The sequence below is a fragment of the Zalophus californianus genome, chromosome 7, assembly GCF_009762305.2.
Source record: "Zalophus californianus isolate mZalCal1 chromosome 7, mZalCal1.pri.v2, whole genome shotgun sequence".
NCBI classification, from domain to species: domain Eukaryota; kingdom Metazoa; phylum Chordata; class Mammalia; order Carnivora; family Otariidae; genus Zalophus; species Zalophus californianus.
The window spans coordinates 93,389,385-93,412,492 of NC_045601.1; the positions used below are offsets into that span (position 1 = coordinate 93,389,385).

The following is a 23,108-nucleotide window of genomic DNA, read 5'->3' on the forward strand; positions in this document are numbered from 1 at the left end:
ATGTAGAGGGAGCTTGAAGTACAGGCTTCATGCTGATAGGTTGCTCATCCTATCATATGCAAATGAGCAGATGATGAAATTTGAATATGCATGTGGAGCAGTTATTTGAGGACCTACTCACCTCAAATACAGATTGATTGATTTTTTCATTAATTTTGCATACCTCACATAGTAACTAGTATATTAACAAGCATCCATTTATAGCTTACCTTTAATGAACTGTGTACAATCTTTTAAATCAATAACAATTAAACCTTTCATCTCCACTTATTCATTCAATTCCATTCTAAATTAGTAATTCCTCTCTGTTACATTTTGGTTGTATCCTGGGTACAGATATTAAATCTCAATGGAATGACTGTATTTTTTATAAGACAAATAGCCCCAATTCTCAGTTTCCTGGCAACAACCCAGATTTGGACAGTAAGTGAAGAGGCTCACAGTCAGTTGCCTCTCCTGCTCAGGTTGCTGGAAAGAATTGTGGGGCTAACAGGTATTAGGAAAGGAAGAAGGAACGTTCTTCAGGATAACTGGATCCTGCATTCAAAAGACTCATGGATGGAATCTCTCTCTTAGGATTCCTTTAGAAATGGTTTGAAATAAACCACCAGAAGTAAAAATCCAGTCATTCAGTGTGATGCCTCACTCTGAATCTTCATACATTGTGCTTTGTGTATCACTAGATTAAAATTGTATTTGTCTCTTTCAGGCCCATAATTCATGTTGAGTTGACAGATATGTTGACCTCAAAGAAAATCATGCATCCTTTTGGGCATCATCACAATTGGATTATTCAAGATTTTTGCATACAATTTAATATTAAAGATTAAGCTATTCTTTCTTGAAGTATTATAAATATAAAATTTTAAACATTAAATCCTTTAAATAAATGCTATTTATTTATAAGATATTAAAATACAACATATTATTTATTATATTAATATTTAATGTATTAATATTTATTAAACATTTCATTGATCTTTAATTATTATTAAGATTTAAATTTTAAGTTTCTGATAACTTGAATTTATTTTTAGAGCATGAATATTGGACTTACAGGAATCCAAATCAGTTTCTTCATTTTAAAAATATTTCCTAATTTACCAGAGTCATTATAATTGTTTTGGGTAAGTCTGAATAGCTCATAATTCAATAAGGGTGCATTTTAAATATAGTGCATAGATCAGCTTGGCTAAGCAATGTTTCACATAGGAAACACCCTCTAAATTCTCTCTGAGACTGACAGCTAAGAATGGATGGCAATATTCTCTTCTAAGAGAAAAGAACTGTTTATTAAAATGTATTTAATGTACGAACTGAAGAGCTAATTATGCATCCATTCTTTAGTGGCATTTAAAATGACAGCTGTGTGGAAGCAAGGAGGATAATATTAATACACTGTCTTGAAATGAATGAAAGCAAAAAGAATTTTGTGCCATATTCTAGGGCATTTGAGTGCCTCACTTCAAGACGATCGCAGAACACAAAGCTCATTTTGTGTTCAGAAGCAGGAATGATTATTATCCCAGTATGAAAATAAGCCCTGCATTGATTAATCTGTGAAAAGAGCAAAAGAAAATGAAGCTAGCTGGCAATCATGCCATCCATGTGATTCAAGAACAAAGTCTGTCCATTTTTAACAGTAAGTAGAAATATAAATTTGAGGAAATTGATTATATAAATGAAGATAAATTTCTTAACATGGGCAAGAATTTACCACTCATTTTATAAACTCATGTATCTTAGGACTGTTTATTTTTCCTAGGACTTATTAATATTGAAGTTGTTACATGATAAAAATGTCACTGTGATTTATTCTATTGAGCTTTTTAACATAGATTTTTAAACTTTATTTTTAAAGTTTTTGTCCTTTATTATATAAAGGACTATATAAAATTATTAGACTTTATTAGTCCTTTATTTTAAAGGACTAATGAAATGGAGCTTCTAAAGTATTTTAAAATTCACTTTTTTAAAAAAGATTTTATTTATTGAGAGAGAGAGTGATAGCATGAGAGGGGGAGAGTCAGAGGGAGAAGCAGGCTCCCTGCTGAGGAGGGAGCCCGATGCGGGGCTCGATCCCAGGACCCAGAGATCATGACCTGAGCTGAAGGCAGACGCTTAACCAACTGAGACACCCAGGCACCCCTAAAATTCACTTGTAAAATTAACTTAAGACAGAAAGAGCTAACTTTCTGGTCTTTACTATTTCAGACGTTGCAATGAGATGGATATCTAATTCAACTAATCTGGATAATAAATGTAGATTATGTTGCCTAGACAGACAATCAAAAAGATCAGTGCATTCATTGCTACTCTATCGCTTCCACTGTAATAGATATATTACAGTTTCCATTCAGTTTTAGGCAAAACGGGAACCTGCTTTTCAATATTTCAGATCAGAGATTCTTAACCTTAATTACACATTTTAGAATCACCTGGTAAATCTTGAAAAAATACTAACATCCAGTTACCACTCAAGATGAGCTCCATCACAATCCTTGGAGATGAGAACTGGCAGCATCAGTTGAATAGCTTTCTGGGTGGTTCTTTTGGAAGCTAGAGTTGAGAATAAGTTTTAGATACATACATGGGAGGGAGCATGATGAAAAGCAGCCTATGATTTTAATATGAATGGTCAAAACTGCGCCAGGCACTTTCATTCTTTAAAGGCACCATACGAGTTATGCACAGGCTACCTTTTAGAACACTGGGTACTTTATAAGCAAATACTGTGTTCTCGGACCTGGCATTTTAAATTCACTTAAAAAATACATTTAAAGAATGGAAAATAGAATTTGTCCCTTTTTTGAACAATTGTGTGCTGACCATTTAAATCTCAAACTTGACTTTATCTAAAATTCACCCGACAGAGAGTTCACAAAAAATTACAGCTCACAGGCACCTAACAGCTCTCTTGTTGAGACAATAAAACAAGCCATAGGAAAGTTCTTTTATCACTTTCTTTTCTGCTGAGTTAATGGTACAATCATTTTAACTGATGGGGAGGGAAGAGTTGAGTGATTTATTGTCAGAATCTTGGGGTGAACAAATCATGTACAAAAAAAGTAAATTCAACATGATAATGATTTACATTTAGAATATACAAAAATGAGCTATTTTTAAAACCAAAGTACAGAATATAAAATATAAAGCTGGGAAAACATTTTCTTGGCCACCTGGAAATAGACTAGCTAAGAAAAAATATATCCTGGAGGCATATCACCTTAGGGGGTCTTTATAAAATTTCCACAGTTTGGGGAGACTTTTATTTTTATTGATAGAGGGTATGAATTTGTAAAAGACTAAGATACACTGTCCTGAAATAAATGTGCAACACATATTTTTCAAATATGTCATAATTTATTGAATGATTCAATGGGAACTGATATATACAGATCGCTGAAAAAATATGCCAGTTGAAAATGTAATTATGATTACTGATGACTAATACTGGTGTCTTTTTTGTAAATTACCTAACCAAATGGGGACATTGTCAAACCTTTAGCTCTGCTGGTAACAAGACAGGCCAGGGGAGGGGGAGGATGGATCTAGAACACTTAGGTCAGTCTCTCTGGAGCCTGGCAACTGTGCAGGAAGTTTCCAGGAGACATCCCCTCGTGATCAGGGGAGTGCACCAGCAGGTGACAGATGGATACCCCTGGAGGTTGTTGGCATTTGGAAATTCTAGCTGGGATAGGTCCAGTCATGGCAAAGAGCTAAGTTCAGGCTGCTGAGAAGACTGGGAGAGCAAACCAACTAGGGTGAGTGCCCAGAGTTAGCCCAAATGTTACAAGTGAGGGGCACAACTCTCCACAAAACTGCCCTCACTTCACACTCCAGTCACAAGTTTGGGAGACTCTAGGCCACCCTTTCTTCTGACCAGCTGGTTACAAATTTGGAGTTCCCACTACGCCCTCTGGTTTGATAATTTGCCAGAATGACTCACATAACTAAGGAAAGGGCTCTAACTTAACGATTAATTATTAGAGCAAAAGGAAAGAAGGCAGAACCAGGCAGAGAGAGAAATAGATATATAGAGCAAGGTCTGGGAGAGCCCCAAACATAAAGCTCTCAAAATCTTCAGGGTGGCACTCTCCTCCTGGCATACTGATGTGTAACAACACACAAGGTATTGCCAAGCTCATGCAAACCTCAGTGCCCAGAGATTTATTATAGCTCCATTATGCAGCATGAACGACTGAATATCTCCAGACTCCTTTCTTTCTTCTCCAGATTGCGCTGGTGTCACATGGTTAACGCCCAAACCCTCTAATCTCCTGGTTGGCATGACCAGCCCCCATCCCAAGCCATCTTATTGGCATGAACTACCGGAGGAACCCACCATGAATAACAAGACTTCCCCATTACTCCAGGAAATTCCAGAGTTTAGAGGTTACCGCACAGTAACTGGAGACAAAGGGTAGCCCAAATTTTTATTACACAGAGAGTGAGATGAGAGCACCAACCTGGGAAAGCAGGCAGACACATGTTGAGGCAAAAACATAAGAGTCAGAGCTGGCCAAACAGCCAGGTTAACACTTTGCTGAGCTTAAAACCTGGTTTTCTGTAACTCCCATAACTTGGTGTTGGTCTAAGAATACACTCTGGGCTCATTTCTGTTCTCAAGTATAGAAATGACAAATGTGGGGGGGAGGGGAGTAAAGCAATCAAATAGCTACAAATTCAGTCTGTTTGTCTATGAAGGTACATCACCAAGCCTACCTCCTTCACTGAGTTGAAGGCATCATTGGAATTCTTGGAGAAGAGAATTATAAAATATCATTTTATAACATCATTCTTATTCTTCCATTAGTTCTCATAAAGTCCTTATGTATAAAAAAAGTCTGTGGCTGGGGCGCCTGGGTGGCTCAGTTGGTTAAGCAACTGCCTTCGGCTCAGGTCATGATCCTGGAGTCCCGGGATCGAGTCCCACATCGGGCTCCCTGCTCAGCAGGAAGTCTGCTTCTCCCTCTGACCCTCTTCCCTCTCGTGCTCTCTGTCTCTCATTCTCTCTCTCTCTCAAATAAATAAATAAAATCTTAAAAAAAAAAAAGTCTGTGGCTGAATTCTGCAGGCTTTTGATTGACTCCAGATTTTATTTGACAATTGTAGAAGTGTTTTTTAAAATTCAAGTCAGAAAAGCTTCTATATTGTGTCCAATTATCTATTATTCACCCCTTTTTTTTTCTGTACCTTCCATTTTGGAAATCCTTTCTCTAACTGGATTCTTTATCTCGTTTTTACTTAGATAAGATCTTAACTCCAAAGTTAAGAAGATAGAAACCTACTTATTTTAAAATACCGAGAACCACTGGCCTTTATTCTTCTATAGCTGCAAGATGTTACACAGTAGAATCAAGAATAAAATATAAGCTTAAATTTTAGTTACATGTATAATTTGTCAGTTATTAATAGATGATAACTAGAAATGAAATGGTACAGAGTCATTATTAAATATGATAATGTGTAAAGTGTATAAGGCAGGGGCTAAAACAGAGTAGACAATATAAAAATTGTACCACCAGCAAGGGACGGGGTAATACACTAATCATAGCATATTTGAATTACAATGATTCTTCCTCACATTCCCAATCATAGTGGCTGCATCTGGGAACATAGAAACTAGTAAAATTCACTTGTTGCAAGCTAAACTACCTTGAATGCAATTCTTGGCGCAGTCTCAAGTTTGTTGGACATTTTTTTTTTTTATCTTCCTGGAGCTCACAATCAGAAATAGCAGTAATTCCAATAACTTAAGCTTAGCCACAGAATATAAAATTGTGAAATCATGTAATGATTTGGAAATTAGGTATATACATGAAGTAAATTTGGAGATACTAAACCAGGGTATGTATAAGAATGGAGAAAGGTTAAGAAAAATGGCCCTAGAATTTCCATACCTAGACTAAAAAAAAGAAACTGGAAGATGATTTAATTCTCAGGTTATAAAACCCAGCCATGGCCACAGACCCATATTTCACCGAGGTGAATTAAAGTTACTAGAGACATGTCAAGTACCAACTAGTTGAGCCACAGATGTTTTTCAGAATTTTACCTTCAAAAGTTTCAACAGTTTTCCTCATTGTAGATGACTCATATATTTATCAAACTGTCTTCCTGAACTTACCCATGCATATTTTCAATATGGACTACACTTTAAACATTCATATTTGTTGTTTATGTCAACAAATGGACTTTGGAGTCAGGTGTTATCTATCTGTTTCATGGTCCAGGTGGCCAATGGGAAATACCTATTTTGAAAGCCTCTTAGGGACCTCACCTAAGAAGCTCTTCAAAGACTAAAATGAATCTCATTGCTTTTGAGGAAAATGTTGGTATTTAGGACAAGCTCCCCAGGAGCCAAGAGAAGCTCTTAAGAAGTCCCAAAAGACCAAGTCCATCTCTGGTTTGTGGGATAACTACCAGAAATCATCATCATTCTTCAGATGAATCAAAATAAGTAATCAAAAAAAACTAATCCATAAACATTTTGCTAGTTAAGGAAATTGTAAGCTATTTCTCAATATATTAAGCAAAATGAAATCATTCATTTCCAAAATATAACAAGTATCTAAAGTTTGAATCTTTTGTACTTGAAACCTTTAAGTAGTTCGTTCTACTGATTTCTTCTGCTAACTGGTCCATTTCCATGCAAAAACAAGATGACCTTCCTTTTGAGAAAAAGACTTTAAAATCTTAACTATACCAACACTCCTCCTATTTCAAGACCCAAGAAATATTTTTCAATGAATATTGTAGAATACTTGTGCTTCATCAGGTGATCACCAAAGTCATCAATTCTAAAATGAAGGCAGGGGTCAGATCATGTTAGGCTCTGAGTGGAATTCCTTGCTAAGGAATTTGGACTTGAGCTTGAGTATGCTACAAGAGCAACTGAACAGACCTGATCAGTTGTACTTTCTCTGGCTAGAAGGTGGAGTAGAGTAGGAGTGTATACACATACACATACACACACACATATATTAGGGAATATATACATGTATATACACAGATATATGTATTTTATAATATATATATAACATATATATTACAGCATATAAATATATGATATACAGTCGTGGAAAGTCACAAAAGATAACTAGAGAGCTGGGTACTCTGGGCAAAGATGAGAATGGTTTGCCATGGAATAGGGTTGGGAATGGATAGAAAGAAATGCATGAGTTAAATACATATTAAGGAAGAAAAGGCAAAGTTTGATGACTGGTTAGATTGACAAGGCCAAGGGCTTTTGATGAGTAACAGCCAAGCTGTAGGTAGTAGCTTCAGTCTCTGTAATACGAAACTTGTGAAGAGCAGTAAGTAGTATGGAGAAAAAGATGAGTTTAGTTTTGGAAAAAGTTGACTTTGAAACACCTGAGGAGATGCCCCATGGGCAGTTAGATATGCATGTCAGAAGCTCAGAATGGTCTCTGACAATTTAAATTTGTCATCAGCATGTAGAGTAAGAAACTTGCCACTTGCCAAAGAAGTCTTTCAGTAAGAAAGAGGAAGAACCAGAATTCAAAGGCAGGCCTAGTTATAAGACTCCTGGGAGTCCTATTCGAAGTGAAGAGATCCGAGGGAAGGCTGTGGCTTCTTTTATGGGTACAAAATGAAGATGCAAAATATTTAAATAGAATTAATGTATTCAATAAATAATTACCAAGTGCCTGCCATGTGCATCACAAAATTCTAGAGTTGAGAATAACAGCCCTCTGTTATTCTCTAGATGGATTATTCCAAGTGTTACTTTTTTCTAACAGGGAATATCTAATTAAAAATTTGAAACAGTGATAAAAGCTATAAATGCTTCCCAGAAACTGACTGAATTTCCTGAGAGCATAACTGCGGTGAACTCAAGGTTAACTCTTCTTGGAACAGAATTCACTATGTTCATCTGTGAAAACAGATGCTGGTCATCCATATTTCCCCTTCAATACTACAATGTTTTACCCTCTGTATCTTAAAACAATAAACTGCAATTACTCATAGTGGCAATACAAACTGTGTAGATAAAGTTGTTGAACCATTAGGTTCCAATGTTCCATTAATATTTTAAAATGCTTGGAACAATCTTGCTTTCTACCTTAGATGAATGAACACTTAGATTTGCACCTTAACAAATTCAGCTCAAGCAGCCCACACTCTTGTTAACAAAATTAAAGCTACATTCTCACTCATTTAGCTAATTAATTGTTGTTGGAATCACCAGTTATTATATAATTCAAGGGAATTAGAGTAAATGAAGTCCTATTTTCCAGGCAAGAAAAGGAAAAAGAGAGTGGAAGTCAGGATCTTCTTTCAGATGAAAGGAGTGATGGAAAATGGTAAGACAATTAAAGATAAAAATTCTGGGTCTTCTGGGGCACCTGGGTGGCTCAGTTGGTTGAGCATCAACTCTTGATTTTGGCTCAGGTCATGATCTCAGGTCATGAGATAGAGCACTGCGTAGGGCTCATGCTCAGTGAGGAGTCTGCTTGAGATTCTCTCTCTCTGCCCCTCCTCACCTTCTAAAAAAAATAAATAGGGCGCCTGGGTGGCTCAGTCGGTTAAGCGACTGCCTTCGGCTCAGGTCATGATCCTGGAGTTCCGGGATCGAGTCCCACATCGGGCTCCCTGCTCGGCGGGGAGTCTGCTTCTCCCTCTGACCCTCTTCCCTCTCGTGCTATCTCTCATTCTCTCTCTCTCAAATAAATAAATAAAATCTTTAAAAAAAAATAAAAAAAAATAAAATAAAATAAATAAATAAATCTCTAAAAAAATTCTGGGTCTTCCAAACAAACTTTCTGAGCCAAAATTTTCTCATCTTTAAAAGGAAGACGACATTGGCACCTATCTTGCAGGAAAATTGTATTTGCTAATAATACACATAAAATGCCTAGCACTGTGTTTGACCCTTGGAAGATGTGATGAGAGTGAATATCTTAACTTTTTTAAAATAGGATAGGTATTTAAAAATTAAATAAAGAAAACAGATATTGTCATCGTGAGTTACAACAACAGAACATCTAATCTAACATATTCTCTTTGGGAATAAATAGCAATAACACAACTAAGTATCAAAAGGTGCTTTTAAATAGATTGATATTCCTTAGAGAGAAATCAGAAGTTTAATTGAGACCAACAAACAGAGAGCCTGAGAGCCAGGTGAATTCTAATCAACCTTGTAAATGCTCTTGTATGAGACACTAGTGGTTTGTAATAATAGAGATTAATTTAGGTTTCCTACTTTAGTTGTGGTGTCTGCATATTGGTTCACAGTATAACAAAAATAAGTAGCATGAGTTCTCCCTTTTTGTTGTGGTGAGTTAAAAAACAAATTTTAGATTCTTTTTCAGACCTCAGATATATAAACAACTAACTATGAAAGTCTAGCAAACTGTGAACATAAGAGCTGCACCCTCAATAATTTCCGTGACATCCTATACCCTTTCTAAACTGATTCCTAAAATTAATGTACTCTGAAGGTGGCATTTTAAACCTATGTCTGGAAAGATAAACACTAAAAGTTTACTTTGCAGGTACTTAAATACTGCTGATGTGTCCCAAACTGGTACCTTGTCCTATGTTTCAATTTCCCCACCAAGAACCTCAATGTTTATAGTATCTCCAGAAGAATCAGAGAACACAGTTTTGCAACTTTAAATATCATCCAGATTTTTCTTTCCCACTCTGAATGCTCCCCAAAGTAGCTGGTCCCAGGGCAGGAGGGAGAGCACATTGAAAAATGCACACCACTTAATAGATTTGATTCTCCTGAAAGCAGAGTATTTGAGATACAGAAGCTTTTGAAGTCACTAGAGTAACATCGAATACACAAGAAGAGTTACCTGGGTAATTTACACGCCCTTATCAAAATAAGATGTTCTGCAATGATGCTTATTGGCATGTGAAGGAGACACACTTTATGGAATTCTGTAAAACTTGACTGAACTGGGGGAAAAAATCAGTCTAAGTAAAAAAAAAAAAAAAAAAAACAGAGGCAGAGTCATTTTTTAAAAGAAATATTAATATATTTCAAATACATGAAACACTTAACCTAATTGCAAACAATGTGTTCCTGAATAAGAATTCTATTGTACTTATTTCACAGAATTGATTTCAAGATTCCTTTTAATTAGTAACATCATCTATTTATATGTAGCTTACAAATATTTATGGTGTTCTTCCTATGTGTCTGCCACTAAAGGGCTCTCCTCTCATAGATCTTAGGATTCAGTTTAAGAAACAAGACTGGATGATATAAAATAATTAACATAAGAAAGTCTTCAAAGAAAGTGAGTTGTCCAAGCGCCTGGGTGGCTCAGTCAGTTAAGCGGTGGCCTTTGGCTCAGGTCATGATCCCAGAATCCTGGGATCCAGCCCCCCCTGCCCCCCCCGCATTGGGCTCCCTGCTCAGCGGGGAGCCTGCTTCTCCCTCTCCCACTCCCCCTGCTTGTGTTTCCTCTCTTGCTATCTCTCTCTGTCAAATAAATAAAATCTTTAAAAAATAAAAAAGAAAGTGCGTTCTCTTAAATAGGTTAAACAGTATCTGAGTTTTTAGTTACACTGTATATTTGCTCAGAAAATTACTTCCTTGAGATGATTAGATGTTAGAGCTCAATCCAAGTTCAGTTGAGTGATAGAAATTAGTAGTCCCCTCCTCTAGGCTTTCCCCAGCATTTTCTTCAAATATCAATTATAAATGTGTTGTACACCATGAAATTTCATAGTGGTTTTTTTCCTGTGATCTCTAAAAATTCCTGAAAGTATCCTTATACTCATGGCTTAGTAACAATGACTAGCATATGGGAGATCTTTAGTAAAGACAAAAAATTATTTAATGAATGCTTTATTTCCCTCCTTCCCTCCTTCTATCATATACTGTATGGTACATTAAAATCCCAATTGGGAAGCCTAGAAATGGTGGGAATTTGATCAAGTCACTGAAGCTGTTTCTCATATCTTCATTTCCTATTTCCAGATCCCCAATTCTGTAAACCATTCCAGTAATTCAACTTGGCAGGCATTTATTTTGCATATTCTCTGAGGAGTAATTTGTTATCTAATTTGCTATTTCACATCTATAGTCTAGCTGGTGCTTCTCATATGACAATGATCCTGATACTGAGAGAACCTTACATCCTTTATTAGTTTCCAAAAGGACAAAAAAAAGATTACTTCTAAATTTCATTGTTTGTAATGATTTTTAAAATAACATCCTAGACCACAGTGTGGGAATAGAAACCACTGTCAGGGACTCCAAAATTTGTATGAATCCCTAAAATATTTTATTTTATTTTATTTTATTTTATTTTATTATTTTATTTTATTTATTTTATTTTTTAGAGAGAAAGAGAGCAAGGTGGGGGGGTGCAGAAGGAGAGGGAGAGAAAGAATCAAGCAGGCTCCACACACAGTGCAGAGCTGATGCAGTGCTCAGTCTCACAGCACAGAGATCATGACCTGAGCCAAAATCAAGAGTCAGATGCTTAACTGACTTAACTGAGCCACCCAGATGCCTCTCCCTAAAATATTTTAAATCCATCTTATCTGCTGAATAGTAGAGCTCAAAGAAGACAGGCAATTTCTTAGTCTATCCTTGGGGCTTTCTACTTCAAATTTTAGAGAATTCCCATCATAAGGACCTTATAATGATTTGTCTCTACCTATGCTTGGGTCTTTTCCATGTGCAAGGTTCTATGATGGACTTACATTAGACTTACATTAGAATTTCTTTGGATTTCTAAGAATCACTTCTATCTCTGATACTATGGTGAAGAAATCCAATGATAGGCAGTGAGGGGACTGGCTGCCATATAAGGCTCAATGACCCTATACAATGACGAAGGAAAAACAACCATTGAGTCAGTGCTCCAGTATACATTCAAAGATGGTAACGTCCCTGAAAGAAGTTGCCTTGTGTTATTACGTGGTAACTGTAAATGTGTGACTACGTATAAATGTTCTGATATTAGGAAAAATATAGACCAAGGAAATTTGGCACAAATAGAATTAATACCTCTCCTGATCTCAATTCACTATTATTATTGAGAACGTGAATTAAGTGAAATAAATCCTTGACTCCTCTGTTAACGGTAAGGAATCTTAGAAAAATCTACAACTTTCACGTGGGTAGGAATTAATTTTGTCTGCCCTTCTGGTTACAGTTTTCATAGACTAACAGTATTTCCCATTCCTAGCCTTCAGCAAGGAAGAAAGAACACAGTATGAATTTACACACAGAGATTTATAAGAGCACATTTTTGTGCAATGAAACATGCTTTTACACTCTTTTGTAATTGGAGTCCACTATGATTGTTTTATGAAATCCTGTCGTGAAATACTTTTGTTATTTAGCTAACTAACCTCTTGAATTTTAACTCTAAAATATGTATTTCTAGTGATAAAGCTTTTAAAATTAATGTCAAGTGTCTTCGGCTCAAATATTACCGTTTTTAAGGTTGTCCTTGGAAGCTCTTTCTGCCTCATAGTTCCTCAATTTATTCACTCACCCTTTCGTTCATGTAATCTTTCATTGTGTTCAACCTCTACTAGGCACTGCATTTTTTCCAGGTGCTGGGAATACAGCAGAGAACAGTGACCCTCCCCATGTTAATGTTAGCCAAAAGTTAGGAAATGAAAGGTATTAGCCAATAAATTAGCTGCCCCAGAGCTTTAGATAAAGCCAAGTAAACCTAAATCAGTGGATTCTTATTAAACACTTAATGTGCTCTTGGGCTAGTCCCCAAGATTATGCCCGTTTAAAAGTTCTGACAAAGCCGGGGTAGCTATGCACCTACTGCTGCCACTCTGCTCATGTTGTTTCACTATTTTACAGAAACCACCAAGCTTCTGAGAAAGAATCCAAGACTTCCATTCCCTGGGAAAACTTGAAACTTCTATTATCCCAGTTTCTAAATCCCATAGACTACAAGCCAGGGATCCCTAATACTCTAGAACAGAATAAAGCAAAAAGTATTACATTCCTTTTGTTAAAAACATGAATAAAATGGGGTAGATTTTACCACCAGAAGACAAGGACATTGACATATTCTTGATTATTCATAGTCAAAGTGTAAAACTCGTATTACATAAGGCTGAGAAGGCACTTGCTAGTTTTGCAAGCAAAATCCGTTTTCCCTTGTAGCACATAAAAAAAAAGTTTTATTTAATTCCAATCAAGTAAATACAAAGAATTATTTTCCGTAACGTCTCTGCTGAGAAATTCTGGCAGCTTAGGGATAGAGTCCTGTCTTCAAGAGATCACATCGGAAAGACCAACATCCACAATCTCCAACCAAAGAAGACAACAAGATCTAGAGCAGGGGTGTGTAAATCTTTTCTGTAAAAGCCCAGACTATATATTTTAGGCTTTGTAGACAGGATGGTCTCTGTCACAATTACTCAACTCTGCCTTTATAGAGTAAAAACAGCCATAGACAATATGCAGATAAATAAGCATGCCTGCATTCCCTAAAACTTTATTTAAAAAAACAGAGAGCTAACCAATATGGCTCACTGGCCTTAGTTTGCCAACCCCTGATCTAAGTAGATCTGTATTCTGAGAAAAGGCAATATTTCTTATTTTTATTTAAGTTCTCATTTCTATTTTATGTCCTATCAAATACTAAAATAAACTTAAGCATGTACCTCAAATAGTAGAAGAGATAAACTTTTCACTTATTATCAGATAATAATAATAAAGAAGTTCTGATGGAGGATATCTCCAAAAGCCCATTTAAATGCTATTTTTTCCTATGTTGATGGGATTTTAATATTTCTCTATATGGTACATCACTATCCTTTGCCTTATATATAGTATAGTGAGTACAATTTAAATTTTTATTATTGTTTTTCTTTAATCTTCCTGAACTATGTACAAAAATATTCTTAGGGGCACTTGAACTCTCCAGGGACACATGCCCTACCTACATCGTTGGCCTCAGTCTGCAGTTTCTTTCCAGTTGTATGTCCGTTACCATCACTATCCTATATATCAGCTATCAATGCCAGTGTGTCTCTTTCTACTAATCCCTTTTTCTATGTCCACACTTCCTCTTATCAGAGTTCCATGCATGAAATCTGCTCTCAAACGAAAACTGAATTTGGATTGAAAGACCCAAATAACTTAGCTTCAGGAATTACATAAGAAGTTACCATAAACCCTATTATTAAGTCCCTGGCCCTTTGAAGAAGGGCTACATTCCTCTTCTGGGGTCACAGACTTTATAAAGGCTATTTTCCACAACACTCAAAAGCTTGTTGGCTTGTTTCTTGTGTGTGTTTCTTGTTTGTTTGTTTTGTTTTGTTTTGTTTTTTGGCTAGGTTTCAGAACATTCAGGTTACTAGAAATCTGATTAACAGGTGAATGAGGACTTTTCCTAGTGTACAAATACCTCTTTATTTTCAAGGCATTTGTAAAAACTGATATGAGCATATTCTTTATTGACTTTACTGCTTAAATTTACTCTGTTCCATATCCTGCCATTCTCTCACTAACTTTGTCTAAGTTTAGCACAAGAATCTCACCCTGTACCACTTAAGAACCATCTAGGGGAGCACTGGAAAATAGCAAGCCCCAGATCTCTTTTCTAATCATTCTGTTTGGGAGTCAGAGAACAAGCATTAGTCATTTTTGGTTTTGTTTTGTATTATTTTAAGATTCCCAGGTGATTCTCAAGTTAATCAAAGCCTAGGAACCACTGGATTCCTATATCCACTTTCTTTTAGAAGTCTGTATAAAGGATAAAATGAGCAGTTTACACTGATACCTCCTTCTCTTTTGTGGCACAAAATTTTTACACATCATAAAGGCGGAATTACCCAAGGACTTTAACTTTCTCTTCTTTGAAGAATGTCCTGCAAGTTTAATTCCACATGGCTGCATTTCAAAATATATACTTTTTTGATGACCTCACCATGTGGAAAATGTAGTAAGGCTTTAGCCATCAGTGTTGAGATCTTTTATTCTCTTTTCCTTGGTCAACTCTTACGTCTTAAATGACTGTTTCTGGTAACTGTGAAGCCACGTGAATGTTACTGTCTTTCTCTTGTTCTTAGCACCAGAAGAATGGGCCACAACCCGCTCCAGCCTGAAGGCACCACCGCCAAGGTCAGCCAGAGGGGGATACAGGGAGCACCCCTATGGTAGATATTGAAGGTCCTTCTCACCTGTGACCTCACCTCAAAGACAATTCATAGCCTGTGGTCTCCACATAAACAGCAACAAGACAAGTAATAGTCCTTTTTTTTTCTATCCTAGGGATAACTGCTCATGATTTCTCCCATATATTTCTTGTATTTTCCCCTATACTGTTGGCGTGACATTGACACTAGTATTATTTTACAAAACGGACTAAAAAAGACATTGGCAAGCATTGTCTATAAACCATTCAGTAGGATGATATTCTCTTGGTTGTTTTTCATTGTTGTGTGTAACCTTTTTTTTTCTTTTTTTCTTTTTTCTTTTTTCTTTTTCTTTTTTTTTTTAAGAAAGAGCATGAATCTGTTAACAGATTTTGAGTCTCAATCAACTAGCAAAAACTTTGTTTAGGGTTGCTAAAAGACTGTAATATGATTTTTGAACTAGCTGATAATAAAGTTGTAGATAAGATGTTTTAACCTGTCTTTTAATATCTGTTAGTTAGATGAAGATGTTCGATATTAAGTTTGTAAATTTAATTTTAAATGCTGTTTTAATGGAGTTGAAAACAAGCAGCTACTGTATGTATGTAGCTAACTGAATTTGTTCAGTGTTTTAACCTGTATTTGTTAAAAAAGAAAAAAAACACACATAAAGTTCCATGTGTAAGCTACTCTAAATAGGAAACCACAATTTGTCAAATATGTTTGCCATAATTTGTCAATAAAGCTGAAAACTTTTGTAAAAACTAAATTTGGAATTACTTGTTTTCTAGCTTTAAATGCCTGCTTTATTTCTTCTTCAAGAGATGCCTAAAATGTTTTCTATTTAAAAATTACAAAAATGAACCCAAGCCTGTTTTAAGATATTTGTGTAATACTTAATAACTTATGGTTGTTAAATAATTTAAAAGTTAACAAACTAAACTGTTACATGAATCATGGTTAGTAAACACTAATGTATAACATGTTAATGGAAAAAAATGGATTTAGAATAATAAATGGATTTTAAACTATCCTCTAAGCTTTATCTTGCTAAACACAAATTCTGATTGACTTGTTTGCATTAGCATGTCTCTCGTGAGAAAGAGTAATGGAGTATAAAGAGGTAAGATTACCACTTACCACTGTCTAAATGCCTAGTTCTTCAACCTTTGAGTTTCCCCGCACATTAAATATCCCATCCAACATGTAAGCATTGCGTAGATTCACTTTATTGTTTTCACTCAAAGGAGTGCGTGGACTTCATTTGCGTAGTTTATAATAATTTGTTTTGACAAACAAATCATCAGTGTCACTGGCCAGTTGTTGCTATTCAACCTCAAAACTTTATTTGTAATTTTCAGTGCTAAATATCACCGCCCTTGAAGGCAGTTTAGAGGGCTGATATTTCTTTTGAGACTATCAGACTTGATGGCTGATGATTATTAAGGAAATATGTCGCAGGACTCAAAGGATGACTAAACGTTAAACAGGTAACACTAATAGTGACTCTGTAATTTTGCCTATGCAACAGTAATGTTAAATATTCTCAGTTATTAAGTTCCTGATAGTTAAAAAAGTAAACCTACAAAAACATAACAAATAGGTCTATAGGTTATTAAAACAACTAATTAACATTAACTAGAGGCACCAAAATTATTTTACAATATATAACCCTCAAGGCAATAAACAGAACTAAAATTAACAATAATAGTAATGCAACTCTTGCTAACATCAAACGTAAGCTAAATTTTGATGGAAAAAGAAAGCAAAAGACTTGATGGTAGGGATGAATGCCAAAACTGCTAATCTTTTAAATACAGTTTTTTTGTTTATGGTGGCTTTTGTCGATGTGATTGGTTTACTTTTTTGCTGCTAACCAGCTTAGGCATATTGCTGTTCAGTTTTTGCAGCTGGAGTTGCATGCTAATAGTTTTACGAAGTGTGTGTCTGTCATCAATTAAAATTGTAAATGTTTGCCTTGCACACAATGCTGTTGAGTTATATTTAATTTTCTTTTTTTTATTTTTTCTCACTATTTCAGGTATCCACAAGCAAAGAGCACATAAGTGAATAGCAGATGTGGTGGGCTAAGAAGGATAGAGGTAAGCTTATTTTTTTTTAATTTTTTATTGTTATGTTAATCACCACGCATTACATCATTAGTTTTTGACGTAGTGTTCCATGATTCATTGTTTGTTAAGCTTATTTTTTAATCTCTCCGAAATAGATAATCTTTACCAACATAGAGCTGTGGCGGTGAGCTGAAACACCAAATGCCACTTGTTGAGATACTGAAAAGGTTTAGATTGTTGTCAAGGAAAATAATTATTTTTATCTTTGAAATAAAGTGACTAACTTGGTATTTACCTGGCAAGGATTTCTGAGCTTATTAAGAAGCTTATCAAATGAAACGTTAATTAGTAATCTGCAGCCTTTCTCTTTGCTACGAATTACTATATATGACATTTCCCTAATTGCACAAAGGAAGAGTATTCAAACTTTGATTCTGCAGTTTTAGGGAAAGAAATCACAACTGTTGGCGGAGATGGAGGAAGGGCAAAGGGAAGCCCGTAACTGCTTGCCGACCCTTCGTGAGATATCTATTAACATGGACATTTATTTAGTCGAAGAAAATAACTAAACTTACCATTGTTTTCCCCAGTTATGCCACCGGACTTAGCGATAAACTTCTTGTTTCTCATCGGCCATTCTATTTGATTCAGCAAATATTCACTGAATTCAAAGCACTGTTGAAAATTGAGACTTCATTTCTGTACACAAGGAGTAGAAAACTTGAGCCAGTAAACTTCAGACCGGAAACAATGCAAGGGCAGTTAGGAAGTCCACAGACTAACCTGAAACTCAAGAGAATTGAAACGGCTTTGCCATGACATTTGAAATACGGGTGAAACCTAAAATTTCTCCTTCTGGACCTGGTCCTCTTTCTTTTTACTACACAAATATCGTGTAGCCTTCAATGAGTCCTATAGGAACAGTATGAGAAAGCCTGGAGAGACCTTATGACTAGAGATAGAACAGAAACTGAGGGAACTATGAAAGAATAGTCTGTCCGTCGATGAGGAAGAGAGCGCCACCTAGTGAAGGGAATAGGTTGTGTCACTTCACAGAGTTCAAAAAGTTCAGGAAGTAAAGTTTGAGAGGCCGATCAACGGGCCCTGCAGTCCAGCTTCACGAAAGCACAGAGTGGAAGCAAAGCCTGGAGAGGAATGGTCAAGTCAGGTGGCTGTCCTTGAGTGCTATGTTAAATTAATTTTTCAGATTTTATGTGAAAAATAAAAGGAAGCCACTTTAGGTTTGAAGTAAACAATCAGAGCTAAGGCAAGTATCCCAAGGAACCATGGCAATCCACACGTTTAGTCAATTTCATAATTACTAACTTCATCTGGGAGACCTTTTCTAAAATTCAAGCTGTTAAAATAACTATCTAAAACTATACGAGCTTCAACTAATCAAGACCCTTTGTCAAGCCACAGAATCAAAGGTCAAAAGTTACAGAGAATACAATTCGAAATTTTATTTATCAGCAACATTGCACATCTGATTTGACTCTTTAAAAATGTTACTGTTTTTATAAACCGAGGGGAGAAAGAATCTCTAATCCAGATGTCCTGCATATTATTCTCCTTTGAGCCTTTTCAAGCAATAGGCTTGAACTTGTAAAGCAATGAAAGAGAAACCAGTCACTGTTACTATTTTGATATATTAATGAGTATGTTTTTGTGTCCACTGAAATTATTTTATTGTTGTGCTGTTGTTGTTTTATCACCCTGTGGCTATCTCACCAGACTACATCTTTGAATGCCTTAACTCAGGGCGGGTCTATGACAGCAGAAACAACAGTGCCGAGCAAGAGAAGAGAACATTCTTGGCCTACTGAGTTAAAAATGTAAGAGTTTTTAAAGCTCAAAAATAATGATTTATGAGAAAGGGGATTTTTAGTTTCAAAAGCCTGGATTTTGAGTAGGCTTTAACTAGGACATCAAGTTTATGTGTTAACAGTAGATTTAAAAGGCTCCAAACAATCCATCAGTCCATGACTCATCCACCTGCCTCCATACATTCTACAAGGTAAATACTGCCCATGTGGAGACAAAAGCTCAAGAGGCAGCAAAATCTAAGATATTAGTTTAAGATATTAGCATGGCCTAGAGAATGGGTTCTGTATGCTTTATGAATTATCCAGTAAAAGCCTCAGGTAGGTTTGGAACACAGAAGGGACCTTTGTCTAGAATAGAGCCTAGGGAGGCAGCAGGCTTCACAGAGTTCCCCCACACCCGTGAATCCAGGTGCTATCCTGTAGAAGAATGTTTCTACAGACTGTTCCTCCATGTTGGCAAGAGTGGAGCAGGTGTGGCAGAAGCAACCACACACACAACTGTCTCTGCAGGAAGGAATGGTAGGGAGTGGTGGCATCAGCACGGACCGGCGCTGACCAGGATGTGGACGTAGCGGTAGATACAATGTGGAAAGGTGACAAGATCAGCTGCACTCCCGACCAAAGTCCAAAATTTAAATCCAACCCTGGGAAAAAGAGATGGGGCAAAAATCGATCCCTGAGTTGACAAAGCAACTCCCGACCAAAATTAATCCATATTCAGCTGAGATTGTTTTTTTCTAACTGGCAGTCTGGAGACCTAAGATTGAAATGAAGTTGAGGTACAGAAAAATATAATTACACATACACTTGCAGTTGTTTATTGCATAACTTTCTCTGACTCTTAAGATAGAAGGGAATAGAGTAGGTTTCTCCAGCAATGGGGAATGAGAGTTTCCCTAAGTTAATGGCCTTTCAGCAGAAACCTCTGATAGAATGCAAACTCTTCAGAGTGGCCCTAACTAACAGACATTCATTCGCCCAACGGGTTCGTTCTTCTCTTGTCGGTATCAGACAATGATGCCGGCTCCCAACGTCATCCCGTCATGACATCATGTCTGCTCTCACTGTTCTGAAGCGCTGGCTCCCAAAGATGGCTGTCAGGAGGCACCTTGCCAGTTAGAACCACTGATACACAAACATCCTCAAGTCTGACGTTCACCTCTGCGAGTCATACAAACTTGCATGGCAAATTAAGGTTTGTAAATTACAGTGCATTCCTTGTAACTGCAGCTCGAAGTGATTCCTGTGTTTGTTCCAAGCATTTGTTCAGATAATGCTGTAATTCTTGGTACACTGATGATCCTGTGACAACTGTTGTTCACCAAAATGCCAAAGGTAGCTAGCCTGGACACTAAACAATTTTAAACAGTACTAATAGCATTAATATGTAAGAAAGTCTTTGTGCCTGCTATTTGTCCAATAAAAAGTTTTACTACACTCAAGTATGATAAAATCAGAATCAATCTGATGCCACCAAAGAGAACAAAGAGTGCTTTTAGGTCTTATTTGTAATATTTAGATCATTTTCACTTTCAGTATATTAATGGAACTGAAGCCATTTAGCTTAACAACTGAAGCACTAACAGTTTTTAAATAAATGTGACACAGAATAACATATTAAAGGTTCCCATGAATTCTTCTAAGGGAAATAGTTTTTTTCAAGCTGTGTTATTAAGACATTAATCTTGTGTCTTTAGTTCTTCACTTAAAAATAGTCTGGCATTTTGAAAACTGCAAATGTCCCTTAAACACGTAACCCTTTAACCATATAGGCTACTCTCATTATCTCTACGTCTCTTGGTTAACATAATATAGAAGTTTGTAGGTTTGTTTATTTTTTTAAGGGAATAGAGAATGGTGATCAGTAATCTGAGTTGGCTGAGCGTCAAGTATCAGTTTCAGTACCAAGAGACCACCTGTTTACAGAAAACTCCATCCACTCGCCACTCTTGCAGGTTTAACAGGAAGGTTTGATTTTTTACTGCAAAACATTCTGTAGTACACAATTAAAAATACCCAATTGTATAATTTATAAAATGTATTTATGTTTAGTGTGAGGTTAGAGTATTAATAATAACAATAATAATAGTGGGGCCATGTGTTTTCTGAGCATATCTTCCAGGCAAGATACTGTCATTTTCACACAAAAACTTACATGAAACATCTTCAATCCTTAAAGCAAGCTTGCAAATGCCTAACCCTGTCTTATAGAACAGGGGGTTGAAGTCCAGAGGTTTAACTAATGTCACACTACTAATACACAGAAAAGCCAATATTTAAAACAAAGTTTGATAACCCACACATTTCCCAAAATGTTATGGTGATCCCCAACTTTTAATGAATTTAATTGAAAAGAAATTCTAAAATATCAGATAGCCTTACTATAATTTCTATTCTGTAGCAATTTGATGAATATTGACTAAAAAAAAGATTATGATAAAATATTTTAACTTGAATTACATCTTTATTTTGACCGTTCCTCAAATTTGTCATTCTTTCAAAAGTTCTGATTCCATCATAGAAAAATGTAGATGAAAAGTATCCCACATTTGTTGCAAAGTATGACTACTGTCTTTTGTAGAACAAATGAATTCATTGATAATCTAGATTCCATTTTGACATTTTAAAAAACACCCACATGATTAAATAAGCATGAAAGCAATTTCAGGCTTTTATTCTTCAATCTGTAAATCAGAATTCAGCTTTAAGGAATGAGAGTCAATTTCAAATCAGAAATATCTTTGTATGGTTCTTCATTACACAGTCATGTGTTAAGAACACAAGTGAAGGTATCACTCAATGTTAACTATTTTAAAACGAAGTATTTCCTGATGCCAGTATCATGTGTAGCATTTATCTGGGCATTCTAGTTTCTTCTTAAAATACCTGAGTTAACAGTAAAATAGCTGTTCTTGTTGACAGGCAGGCACCAGTCCTCCATATTCAGCAGAAAGATTAATTTCCTAGTCTCTTTACATAGAATTTATTAATTGGTATTAGAAAGATCATTTACATTCAGAGAATAAGGTCACTCTACTTGATATGCTGTTTTATATCTCAGTCTCCTATACTTTATTGTCAGACAAACTGAGAAACCCAGAGAGGAAGCTGTGTGATTCATATACCACTGGATACCTCAACAACAGCCAGCTTATCTGCTTTTATTTAAAAAAAAAAGTGAAGAGTGAGCCATCTTAAAAATTGGTAGTGAGCTTCTAAACACTAATTTAGTTCAAATTTCTGTTCCATCACATTTCATACTTCGCAGTAGGGTACAGTGAGTGATCTACTTATGAGAGAAATTTGGAGACCTTAGATCCTCTTTGTAGAGCCTCTGGAAGCAAATGTCAGCACTGGGGACATAGGTTTCCTGTCACCTCAGTGCCTCTCAGGATGACTTCTATCAGTAGGAAAATGTCCTTCCCCTTTGTCTCATTCTGCCCTAACACACATGTAGCATATGTCCTATATTCTAGCCTCTTAGGCTGTCTTTTTTGACATTAGGACATTTTCAACTTCTCTCATACCATCTTGTCCCTCATTTCCCAATGCCTTCTGTCATTTTCCCAACTGCACACGGGTATCTGAGAAGACAAAAGAAGGGCAACTGATTATTACTGGGGAAAGAGCACTGTCCAATCATTCAACAGAGCCCCATGTTAAGAAATGTTTATTGTCTTCATTATGAAACCAGTACATGCCCACTGTAAACCAAAAAGTATGCCAAGAAAAAATATCATATTCAAGCAAACAAATAATGACCATTAACATTTATATATAACCTCCTATTCACAAAATCTTGAATTCTTAGCTCTAAAGAGGATGCAATAGGTGAGAAAATGTCTTCAATTAGTCTAAGTTCTCTATTTCAAAATATAAACTTTAATATTAGAAATAAATATACTTATGGAATTCACTGAGATCAGTGCATAATATCTGTGACTGGAATAAAGCTAGTTTTATTTATTTATTTTTTTAAGATTTTATTTATTTATCTGAGAGAGAACATGAGCAGGAGAAGGGGAGAGAAGGGGAGGGCCAGAGAGAGAGAGAAGCAGACTCTCCACTGAGCAGGAAGCCAGACGAAGGGCTTGATCCC

The 23,108-nt window shown here is 36.0% G+C and overlaps 1 protein-coding gene across 3 annotated transcripts in view; it reads left to right on the forward strand.

The window, feature by feature from the left end:
• The window catches only part of KHDRBS2 (KH RNA binding domain containing, signal transduction associated 2), a 600,281-nt gene that overhangs the window by 555,001 nt on the left and 22,172 nt on the right, over positions 1–23,108 (forward strand). The window contains exons 9-11 of one of the 3 annotated variants that reach the window (XM_027602665.2): positions 8,265–8,330; positions 15,046–15,219; positions 17,153–17,213. In XM_027602665.2, the coding sequence (XP_027458466.1) occupies positions 8,265–8,330; positions 15,046–15,143 (164 nt within the window). In that variant the 3' untranslated portion in view covers positions 15,144–15,219; positions 17,153–17,213. Of the gene's footprint in view, positions 1–8,264; positions 8,331–15,045; positions 15,952–17,152; positions 17,214–18,917; positions 19,019–23,108 lie in introns of those variants that run through there. The other 2 variants (XM_027602667.2, XM_027602666.2) reach the window with 2 other exon arrangements.